The sequence below is a fragment of the Hipposideros armiger genome, unplaced genomic scaffold (genome assembly GCF_001890085.2).
Source record: "Hipposideros armiger isolate ML-2016 unplaced genomic scaffold, ASM189008v1 scaffold_195, whole genome shotgun sequence".
Lineage (NCBI taxonomy): Eukaryota > Metazoa > Chordata > Mammalia > Chiroptera > Hipposideridae > Hipposideros > Hipposideros armiger.
The window spans coordinates 7,787-20,068 of record NW_017731545.1 but is presented as its reverse complement, the minus strand read 5'-3'; the positions used below and the strand labels follow the sequence as shown (position 1 = coordinate 20,068).

Below are 12,282 nucleotides of genomic sequence, written 5' to 3'. Positions count from 1 at the left end.
GCGAGTATATAACAAACTCTGTATTTTGAGTGGAAATGTTAGGGGGTCGTCTTATACGCCCAGTCGTCTTATACGCCGGCAAATACGGTAACTTCAAGGGATTCAATAAAATTCGTGATTTCTTACAATTTCGTTGAGTAACTTTACATGGAAGCCTGGCAGCAGCCAGTGGGTAAATGGGCCCATTCACATTTCATTTGCAGTCAGGTATGTCTTTATTTGACTGTGCCCGGCTGTGTTTTGAAATTGAGCATACTGTGGGCACTCATTTCTGGTTCTCCTACCAGCCTATTTTGAGTGTTTAAAGTGAAGGAGTAGGAGTATGTGCAGTTTATATAGCATGAATTGGTTCTGTTTAGATGATCTGTTTTATGTTTATAAAATGTTTTTGATGAAGAGGAGGCTTTAAAAATTACTTCCAGGTGACTCTTGCCCTGGCCTAGCAACACCAAAAAGAGCTCAGCATTTACTAGCCAACTTAGAAGAAAAAAACTTGCTCCTTTGGGGCCATTATACATATATGTATGTATGTATGTATTTGTGGGAGTTTGTTCTCGTCTTAGGGAGAGTCCTTGGGAAGCTGGACAGATGGGTAATAATTACTGTGGTAAACATGGTTAGTATCAAATGGGGGTGTATTTGGTTCCTGGTGTTGAAACAAAACACCACAAATTGAGTGGCTTCAACAACAGAAATTTATTATCTCACAGTTCTGGAGGCCAGAAGTACAAAATCAAGGTGTTGGCAGGGCCAAGCTCTCTCTGAAGTTCTAGGGAAGGTACTGTTCCATGCCTCTCTCCTAACTTCTGGTAGCCTCAAGCTTCCCTTTGCCAATAGATGCATCACTCCAGTCACATGGCTGCCTTCTTCCTGTGTGTCTTCACATTATCTTCCCCCTGTGTGTGTCTATCTCTGTGTCCAGATTTCTCTTTTTTATAAAAACACTAGTCGTATTGGATTAAGACCTGCCATAATGACCTCATTTTAACTTGTAAAATGATCTCTGTAAAGATCCTATTTCCAAATAAGGGCATTTTCTGAGGTTCTAGGGGTTAGGACTCCAATATATCTCTTTGAAGGAGACATCCTCTAACAGGGGAATTGGACAAGTTATCTTTTAAGGTTGTATCTAATGACTAACAGTCTGAGACTAGTTGATTTGAAGGAGCTCTTTTTGTTCCAGTATTTATTGAGGTATAATTTACATGCAATAAAACTTACTATTTTAATTATACAGGTTAACGAATGTTGGTAGTTATATACAATCATTTTAACCACCACCACAATGAAGATATAGAACAGTTCCATTACCCTAAAAAGTTTTCTCATGCCCCTTTGCAGTTGAGCTCCCCTGATCACTAGCCCCAGAAAAGACTGATCTCTTCTGACACTATAGTTTTACCTTTTACAGAAATATGTAATTTTGTGTGTGTTTGATTTCCTTTACTTAGCACAATGTTTTCAAGGTTTATTCATGTTGTTTAATGTATTAATATTTTTTTCATTTTGATCATTGAGTACCATTCCACAGAATGGATATAATACAACTAATTGACCTATTCACTAGTTAACGGGAATTTGTGTCATTTCCAGTTTTAGGCTATTAACAGATAATGCTGCTGTGAACATTCACATTAAAGTCTGTATGGACCTAGTTTTCATTTCTCCTAGGAGTAGGATTGCTGGGTACTATCTAAGTTCATGTTTAATTTTATAAGATATTGCCATGCTTTTTTTCAAAATGGCCTCACTATTTGCATTTCTACCAACAATATATGAAGGTTCCAGTTTCTCTACATTGTCATCAACACTTTGTATTATCAGGCATTTTATTCATGATATTCCCTTTTTTACTATTTTCATGTCTATGGGATCTGTAGTGCTATCTCCCCTTTTATTCCTGATATCTGTAATTTGTGTTCTCTCTCTCAATCTTCCTCTCCAGCTAAATACTTATAAATTTTATTGAACTATCTTCTAGTTCATTGATTTTCTCTATTTTTTGGTTTTGCTTTTATGAGTCTTATTCTTTATTATTTCCTTCTCTTTGCTTTGGGTTTAAGAGACTTTTTCTAATTTCTTAAGGTGAGAATTCAGATTATTGATTCAAAATTTGTCTTCTAAGGGGAAGGGACGAGACAATACAAATTGGTAACTACAATATGGCCTCAGTGATAGAAAAGACAGTCTGGGGAATATAATCAATAATGTTGTAAATATTTTTTATAGGGCCAGATGGACTCATATCTTGTTAGGGAGACCTCTTCATGGTCGGTGTAGAGGCCCGACCACCGCACTGTATTTCTGAAGCTGATGTTGAATAATATTGTATGTCAGCTATAATTATATACACACATAGTCACGGGACGTGGAGTAGAGTGTGGGAATGGAGTCAATGGAATTGTAATAGATAAGCATGACATCGGGAGTGGGAGGGCAATAGATAGGGGAGGGAGGTTCTTTCTGTGTGAAGGGTTAAAAGGATAACTATTGCATTGTTCTGTACACCTGAAATAACAATAAAAAAATTTTGTCTTTTGTAAAAGAAACTATAAATTTATGTCTAAGAATTTCTTTACCAACATCCCAAAAATATATATAAATTGAATTTTTATTATAATTCAGTTCAGTTTTATTATATTTTTATTATAATTTCTTTTCTAATTAACCTGTGACTATTTCTTTAACCTATGATTTATAAGTTGGGTATTAATTCCACTGTAGACAGAGAACAAGTTTTCTATGATGTCAATTATATTAAATTATGAGAATTGTTTTCTGGCCTATATATAGCCTAACCTGGAAAACATACTAGGCACACTTAAAAAAAAATATGTGTTCTGTTATTGTGGGTATAGTATTCTATAAAACTCAACTAAATCAAAGTGTAATGTTACACAGATTTTATATGCCTTCGCTGATCATTGTCTGATCTAGCAAATGCTGAGAAAGAGGCATGAAAACCTCCAGCTATGAGTTTGGAATTGTTTACTGCTCTCCTTAATTCTGTCACTTTTTACATCATGTATTTTGTTAGGCACATAAACATTTTTTATTGTTATGTCTTTCTGATGAATTTAACTTTTATTATTATAAAATGCTCCTCAATATTTATCTCTCATAAAACATTCCTTCTTGAAACCTCTTCTATCCTATACTGATAGAGCCACTATTTTTATTGTTTAAATGGAATATTTTTTCTATATATTTACTTGTGTATTATCTGTGGTATATATATATATATATATATATATATAGTTCCTTTTTCTTTTTCTTTTTTTTTAAAAATATCCATTGTGACAATCTCTGCCTTTTAAGTGGAATGTTTAGTCCATCAGAATTTATTGTAATTATTGATATAGTTGGGTTTTGATCTACCATTTTATTACTTGATTTCTACTTTTGTATTGTTTCCTTTGTTTCTACTTTCCTGGCTTTTTGGGTTATTTGGATAATTTTTAGAATTACATTTTTATTTTCCTATTGGCTTTTCAGTGGAATATCGTAGCATTCTTTTTTAGCAATTACCCTAGTGATTAAAATGTACATCTTTAACTTTTTTGTTTAATTAGTTATTATTGTATCACATCAGGTAAAGTACAGAAATCTTACAATCATATAGGTTCATATTTTTTTACCTCCATCTTTTATGTTATATTTATGTACATTATAAACCCTATGATAATTTCATGATTTCTACTTTAAACAATTATATGGTGGGCTTCCAGTCAAGTTGGCAGAATAGGTAAATGCTGTGCTTGCCTCCTGTAATGCCCTGTCAAAATTACAACTAAACTACAGAACAACCATCTTTGAGAGTCACCCGAAGTCGGACTGAACAGAAGTTCTATAACTAAGGATATGCAAAAGAGGCCTCCTTGAGACTGGTAGGAGAGGCGGAGCCCCAAAACAGGCTGGTACCACACTCACATATGGCAGTTAAATATTGGGAGAGATTTATTGGCTATAGAGGTCCACCCTGAGGAGTAAGGGGTCCCAGCTCCATGCGGGGCATCCCAGCCCAAGGTTCTGATGCCGGGAAGAGACGTCTCCACAATTTCTGGCTGTGAAAACCAGTGGCGATTGTGGCTGAGTGAGATGGCGGGCTGCTAGAGTCCCAGGTATTTCTCTTCAAGGGCCTGCACATGAACTGACTCACTGACGAACTCATTCACTCTGAGCTCCATCGCTGGGGCAGCAGCTCAAAAGGTACCAGAGACATATGGGGAGGAACTGAATTGTCTGGCTTCAGCATGAAGTCTGGAGGGGCAACTTCCTCCCAGAGAAAAGTGCTGGCAGAAGCCATTGTTCCTTTGTTGATCACTCCCCCAGCCCAGCAGGCAGAGGCAGGTGGCTGCCACATCTGAGCCTCCATCAACCTAGCTAACACCATTTGTCCTGCCTTGGTGATTCCCTGAGACCCTGCCCAACCCAACTTGCAGGCTCACCCAAGCGGTTTCCAGTGGCTTTTCCATATAAGCGGCCTGTCTTGGCTCATGCTGTGCACTTTACTATAATCTCTCAAAGATTCACAAACCCCAGACAAATAGTATCTGGCCTTGGCATGCCCCATATCTCTTGCTAAGCAGCCCTGAGTCCAGCACTAGTAGCAGCTTGCATCAGTTCCCAGCTTAGCCTCTCCCAGGCATCTCTAAGCCCAGCACAAGTGACAACCATATGCAGATCATTTAGTATCTCATACCAAGTAGCCCCAGGCAGGGCACAGGCAGTGCCTGACTTTGGACTGCAAACAGAGCCCATCCCAAGAAATTCCAGAATGAACACACTCGGCAGAAAGCTTCAGATCACACCAGAGCACCACCCAACCACCTCCACAAAGGACAAACCCAAAGGGAAGACTGGGAAGGCAACAGAGCCCTACTAAAGTGAATCCTGCTGTATAGGTTCAGCCCCTGCACAACAGCTCCTCCACGGTTGTCACAGCCAGTCCTCACAACCGATCAGTCTGTGGGTCAATTCCTCCCATTGAGGCGCAAACAGCAACCAAGGCTCAACTACAACAGGAGGGCACACACAACCCACACAAGGGGTACACTGGGAATACCTGGTTCAGGTGACCAAGGAGACTGTGCCACTGGGCTCCACAGGACACCTACTACATAAGGCTACTCTACTAAGACCAGGAGACATAGCAGCTCTATCTAATACGTAGAAACAAAAACAAGGAGACAGCCCAAATGGGGAGACAAATAAACACGCCCCAAATGAAAGAACAGAACAAAGTTCCAGAAAAAGAAATAAAAAGAGTGGAGACAAGCAATCTACCAGATGTAGAGTTCACAACACTGGTTATAAGGATGCTCAGTGATATCAATGAGACCTTCAACAAAGAGATAGGAAACAAAAATAGAGATAGAAAACATAAAAAAGAACCAGTCAGGGGCCGGCCGAGTGGCTCAGTTGGTTAAGAGCTCCCTCAAGAGTGCGAGCTCTGAGCAACAGCGGTTTGATGCCCAGCCCAAGCTGAGCTGCCAACAGGTGGCAGGATGGCTCAGCTAAAAAAGAAAAAAAAAAGAACTAGTCAGAAATGAAGAGTACAATAAATGAAATAAAGACTATATTAGATGGAATCAACAGTAGATTAGATGAAGCAGAGGATCAAATCAGCAATTTAGAAGATAAGGTAGCAGAAAACACCCAATCAGAGCAGCAAAAAGAAAAAACAATAAGGATAGTTTAAGGGACCTTGTTCTTTTTTTTAAAATTAAATTTATTGGGGTGACAATGGTTAGTAAAATTACATAGGTTTCAAGTGTACAATTCTACAATACATCATCTATATATAACATTGTGTGCTCACCACCCAGAGTCAGTTCTCCTTCCATCACCAAATGGGCCACATTCTAAATGATAGGTTTGCTGGGTAGAGTAATCTTGATCATAGGTCCTTGCTTTTCATCACTTTGAATATTTCATGCCAATCTCTTCTGGTCTGCAAAGTTCTGTTAGAAATCAGCTGACATTCTTATAGTAACTGCATACTTGAAACTAATACAATAGTGTATGTCAACTGTAATTGAAATATGAAAATTGTTTAAAAAACAATTATATGGTTTATAAAGAGTTAGGAAGAAAAAGCAGAGAAGATAAAAACTAGGGGTTTTTTTTTGTATTTACACAGGTATTTATCATTTCTGATGTTCTTTACCCTTATCTGAGGATCCAAGTTCCCCTCCAGTGTCATTTCCTTCAAACAGAGCTCTATCATTTCTTATAGTGCAGATCTACTGGCAATGAATTGTCTACGTTTTCTTTTATCCCAAAATGTATTTTTTTTACCCTTATTCTCAAAGGGTATTTTCGATGGATATATAACTCTAGGTTGACTGTCTTTCAGAGCTTTAAGGATGTTTTACTGTCTCCATGGTTTCTGATCAGAAATCAGAGGCATTTAGTTCTAGTTCATTCTAGGCAGTACATTCCTTAAACTAGCCAGGTATTTTATTGCCTGCTAAATCAAAACAACTACAGCAGCAGAAACCCAGCACTTATCAGAGAATATTAACAGAATCCAGAAAAACCACAACTTAACATTTATAATGCCAGGATACAATCTAAAATTCCTCAAGATACTAAAAAACCAAGAAAAGTGGAGTTTTTTTTGGGGGTGGAGGGGTTGGTGGGGGTAGAGACCGGAGCAAAAAGTCTGGTCTTGATTCAGATATTTCATCTTTGGCTGAGCTGCTTTGACTATTCTGTGTATCAGTTATTCATGGGTCAGTAAGATATGTGAGTACACAGAATTGAGGTATCTCCTCTCCATCTTTTTTCTTTCTGGGAACTCCCTACCTCTTCAGTGGCCAAACTCCTAGCCAGAAATACTGCCCCATTCCCACCACTTCACATTCACTATGTGGGCTGCCCTTAGCCCCGGGCTAAAAGGGAACTAACTTTGTATGACACCCTTCCTCTTGCATGTACTTGCTATAAGTGTCTATCTGCTTCTGTTCCTATATGTATTATGAGTAGATTTTATAGTTGTTTTCTGTGTGGGGGTCATTTGGTATGGTCTTACTCCACCATGACCAGAAGGAAAATCTGTATAGTTTTTTAAAAAGATGATTTCTGTTACATAATATGTGTTTCTTTTTCAGAACTGAGACTAAAACTGTGCTAATGAGCTGGCAAATTTAATGAGAAAACCCATCTATTCCCAAATCAAATCTGTTGCAATTTTAGGGTAGTCTTTTGTTGATTGTTATTTGACTATCTCTGTGACTTAACATAGCTGCGGACTTTATGTCACTCTCCCATCATGAAATTGCAGTGGGCACTAGGGAGAAAAAATAGTGAGATTAGGAAAACTTAAAAAAAGAAAACATGGTACTTGGGAATTCTTGGAGTGATCTTGCTGGTAGATTTATGTAAATTGCCAAGCAGAAGATTTATTTTCTGAGACACTTTGGACTTCTTGTATAAATAGTAAAATAATTTAAATTGATTTTATTAATTGGCAGTGATGCAGTTGTTTCTGGATCTCACCTATCAACAAAACTGTTTCAGGAACAATTACAAAGTTGAATTTGTTTTCAAAATTGTATTTTTGTCTGAATGGTATATGAGAGTTTAGATGTCACAATGAGAATATTTATCATTGAAGTAATAATGCATGTTCCTTCTGATAGCTTTATGTCTTTCCTTTGTGTAGCAGCATTAATATGAATGGGGTAAGATTACTTTTCTTTCTTTAAAGCAATGTTATATAAAAAAAAATCCACATGAACAGTACATGCATATAAACGAAAGGTCTGAAGGCTTTATATTTAGAAACCCAGGTCAGCAAGTTTTTTCAAAACTCTATTTTAACAGTAGGATAAATTGAATTTTAAGTGTGATGCACAATGTGTAAGGGGTTTATTTTTTTAGGAGTTTCCCCTAGTTGCAGAGAAATGGGGCGAGGATAAGTATATGCAAAGACAGATCTTTCTTGGTCTCTGTGGATGTTTGGGGCTGATGTGGCCTCTTTCTGGAGAGATGTCTGTTCTAAAATAACATCGGTCTTTGAGGGCAAATTGTCCTTAGAAAACATTTTTCCTAGCGTGCTTATTGTTAGTATTGTGCATGTATGACATATAATATATGACAATACATATATTCAGTTATCAGTTGAATCATTCATTCATTCATTCATTCAGTAACTACTTGATTTCCATATGCCAAGATACCAGATACTGTACTAGTGAGGAAAAAATGTGAAAAGATGGTCGTTTTCCTTAAAGAAATCAGGATCTAGTGGAAAGCAAGATGAGAAGGGAAGGAAGCTGACCCTTTTCTACATACTTAATTGCCATTAACCATCTCAAATCCCCCTGTAGACCTGTGAGGAAACAGTTGTATTGAAGAGGATGGGTGAAATCATGGATAAAAGTTGTGGCCTGCATTCAAATTTTGTGTCTTACCCTCTTTGTGCCTCAGTTTCCCTCTCTGTAAAACCTAGATTATTTACACTCACTTCATAGGTCTGTCACGGGATTTGATGCGAGGGTACAGGGGCAGTGCTCAGAACGGTGCCTGCACATGGTAGATGATCACATAGAATTGATGAATTCTATCATCCCCATTTGTCTGATGATAAAATCTCTTATTAGACAATAGTAAGTAGTAGGAACAAAGATTCTAATCCAGGTCTACTTAACAAAGTGTCAGAAATTCTCACAAAACAATTCTATCTCCTCCCCAAAATAAAATAATTATTTTCATGTGTTGGGAGTGGAAAATAAATTCACATTTCTTTATGGAAACCCAAACCCCAAAGGACAGAAGATAAACCTCAATTGTCACACCATAGGTAGCTCAGCTCTCCTATATTCTTTATTAATATTAGTATAGTAAATCAACAGTAGGCCTGCTACCTTTGGTATTAAAAATACTGAGGAATATCAAGATGTGTGTGAGGCACCAGTTTCATCGACTTTCTGTGAAGGAATGCATGTTCCTTGAGCTAGTTTATTAATTGGTGAAGCTCATGATAATTTTCCTCTTTGGGGCAGAAATACCTTATTTCCAGGGCTTGCATTGATTTGGGGCCTTTTTCTTTTCTGGATTGGGAGAGAAATTGGAGAATATGGTATTGATCTGCCTGTAAATGCCGTTGTATTTACCAGTCCATGTGCAGTGGAGATAAAGCTCCTCCTGTGCCAACTCAGAAAGAGGAGATGGTTTCCTGCTCCAAATGTGGTTGCTGGAATCGCCGGGGTGCTTGCTTCTGCGACTGGTGTGGAGCCACGATGGGTGTTTAAAAACTGAGCTTCTTTGTGCTGAGCACTTCACCGCCACCTAGAGAGAGCCAGGCTCCTCCTGTTCCACTGCCTTGCAGAAATCAGTTTGGGATTTGGGTACTAGCACCTATTTCTAAGAGTCTGGAGACAGAGTTAATTAAATCTCTTAAATTGAGAATGGTCTCATTGCTATCTTGATTTGCATTTCTTTGAGGTTAAACTTTTTCACTGATTGTTGACTATTGATAGTTCTTTTATGAATTGTCTGCCTACCTTTTTAATAAAACATTAAAAATGATTTATTTAAATAAGTGTTTCATGTAAGTAATACAAAAAGTTTAGTGTCTTTCTTATCCCAGTCCCACAGCTCCTCTCCCCAGAAGTAATCTCTATCACTAGTTTCTGAGATGTTCTTTTAGACATTCAATGCATTGATTAGTAAACTGATGGTTTAATATGAACACCGATCCAGTTCTTTTCACCTAGCAATGTATCTTGTTAGTCACCTCCTTGTTCTTTTCAATGGCTTCATAATCCACTGTTGGTATGTATCGTGATGTATTTATGTCATCCCCAATTGCTGAACATTTAGGTTGTTTCCAGTTATTCCCTCTAAAACCACAATCCTGCAGAGAATGATCTTGAATATACTTCTTTGTGTACTTGTCCACCCGTAGAATAAATTCTAGAAGGTAGAATTGCAGGGTCAAAAGGTACGGGCATGTGTTATTTTGATAGCTGGAGATTGTAGGGTGTGGGAATAATTCATGTGGGAAAATTCTGACTCTACTATTCATGAAAATATAAAATCTTTTTTTGTCCTCTAGCCTGGCATTCCTGCTTGCTACTCTATTTGCCCTAAATGTGGGGCCAGCAATCACCCATCTGCCCGATTCTGTGGCTCCTGTGGTATTTATATGAAGTCCTTGGCAAAACTTAGTGTGGACAGCAGGCTGACCCTAGCTACTGGAGAACCTGGCTCTTTTGCTGAGGTGAGGCCTCCACTGTAGTAAGAATTGGCACCTGGGAAGAGGTGGTAGCTGTGTTTGTGTGCAATACCCTATGAATCAACACAGGGAAAGACAGCCAAAACATTTAGACCTTTCACATGGACTTCTCAACTATGTGTGTAAATAAATTAATTTAGGTTTTAAACTCTTGAGTGACTGCTTCAGAAATCAAATATCTATGCATTTATAATAGATTGAGGTCTAAGTTGCATTTGCAAGACAATAGATACAATGTTACTAGGGAGAAGTGAAAAGTACTTATCTTCTCTGGAATTCTTTATGTAGAACACCAAGAACTTTCCCTTCAGCTCTTTCATATTTTAGAAAACTTACATCAGGTATATAAAATTGCTTTTGCTATTTATAACAACTGGACATACTTTGAGGAAAATCTCACAAGATTATTTTCAGAAGGACTTAATTACTCACCCACTTTGTGTTGCCTTTTGTGAATTTCTCTAAGCCACATAAAGACTTTTCAGGTTTCTTCTTATCTTTTCATTAGAAGAATCTGAAGATTGATAATTATTAGAATGAACATGCACATGTACTCAGTAATTTTGCATTCATTTTTAGGAAGCTCATAACCTTCTTAACCCAGACTGAGTTATAGATCCTGGGACTGCCAATTATCTGCATGGCACCTTTGTGCAAATGTGTTCTTTCCTCAAGACACTTGAATGCCATCTGTTGGAAATTGATTATAATATACGAATTTTGCTAGAAAGACATTTTCTCCCATTTACTAGAAAAATTGTCCTAATAAATATGCATACATAATTTGTCTGCTATGTGAATGGTACCCCTTTAGATGCAATGCTGTAGTGCAGTGCACAACTTACACAATCTTATGTGGTGGTCCTCTTAGGTCCTCAGGTCCAGATGCAGGAGAGTATTTCACAGGAAATGTTGGTGCTCATAGTTGGGTATGGATGGGTAGTATAGTCTATGTTTTATTGGATTGTAGAGCTGAGAGGATAGATATCTTCCAGGCTTTAGACAGGACAAGAACATTAGTTGATTTGCTGAGTTGAGACAGTCAATGGTCAAAGGGATGGGGCTGGGAGTTGCTAAGGAAAAGACAGAAGCAAAGAACATGAGGCAAGGGTTGAAAACACCTTTTAATTCAAAGTACAGGTTTTGGAGATACTTTACTTCTGATTACAGTTGTTTTTTGTGATAATATGAAGGATTAATTAAATTATATTCTAATATTTTGTTTCTGCCTCACTCATAGCCCCGATCTGCCTGGCAGTCCCTAAATGTTCCTTTGCCCAAACCTGATGTTAGGGCTAAGAAGGATATAGGTACACAGACCACTGGTCTGTTCTACCCATCTGGCAAGCTACTAGCAAAAAAGGAACTGGAAATGGCTTCTCAAAAGCAGAGGCAGGAGAAAATGAGTGACCATAAACCTCTCCTCACAGCCATCAGCCCAGGAAGAGGTGAGGAGAAACATATGCTTTCTTGTCAGGAGGGAACTCACTCTCTCTGATAGAAAATTTCACTTTTCTTCCTTTACCATTATTTTTATGTATAAAAAATAATTTCCTTTATTTTTCTTTTTTTCAAGTAATTTTCATTTGCATGAATAATAATGCTCTTCCTTAAACTTTTAGTACTCTAATGTTTTGATTCATAGCCACCTTACCTGGTTTGTAAATCAAATAGCACATATGGATTTCTACTATTTTGGCAGAAATGTTGTTAATCTGTGTTGTTATTGTTATCTGCTATTATCTCTTTTTGTACTGTGGTAAAATTTACATAACAGGTCACCATTTTTACCATTATTAAAGCGTACAATTCAGCGATATTTAGTACATTAACAATATATTATACAGCCATCACCACTCTTTATGTCGAGTATTTTCATCACCCCAACGGTAAACTCTCTTCTCTTTAAGCAGTCACTACCCACATTTTCTCTGCCAAGTGCCTGGCAACCACGAATCTACTTTCTGTCTTTGTGGATTTACATGTTCTAGACATTTCATATAAATGGAAGCATATCATATATGGCTTTTGTGACT

The 12,282-nt window shown here is 37.6% G+C and overlaps 1 protein-coding gene across 1 annotated transcript in view; it reads left to right on the top strand.

Moving 5' to 3' along the window:
• DZANK1 (double zinc ribbon and ankyrin repeat domains 1) overlaps window positions 1–11,744 on the top strand; it is a 70,779-nt gene extending 59,035 nt beyond the window's left edge. Inside the window, exons 13-15 of the mRNA XM_019653103.1 lie at window positions 9,126–9,248; window positions 10,067–10,231; window positions 11,487–11,744. Coding sequence (XP_019508648.1) covers window positions 9,126–9,248; window positions 10,067–10,231; window positions 11,487–11,744 — 546 coding nt within the window. The remainder of the gene's footprint in view (window positions 1–9,125; window positions 9,249–10,066; window positions 10,232–11,486) is intronic.
• Window positions 11,745–12,282: the final 538 nt, after the last annotated feature.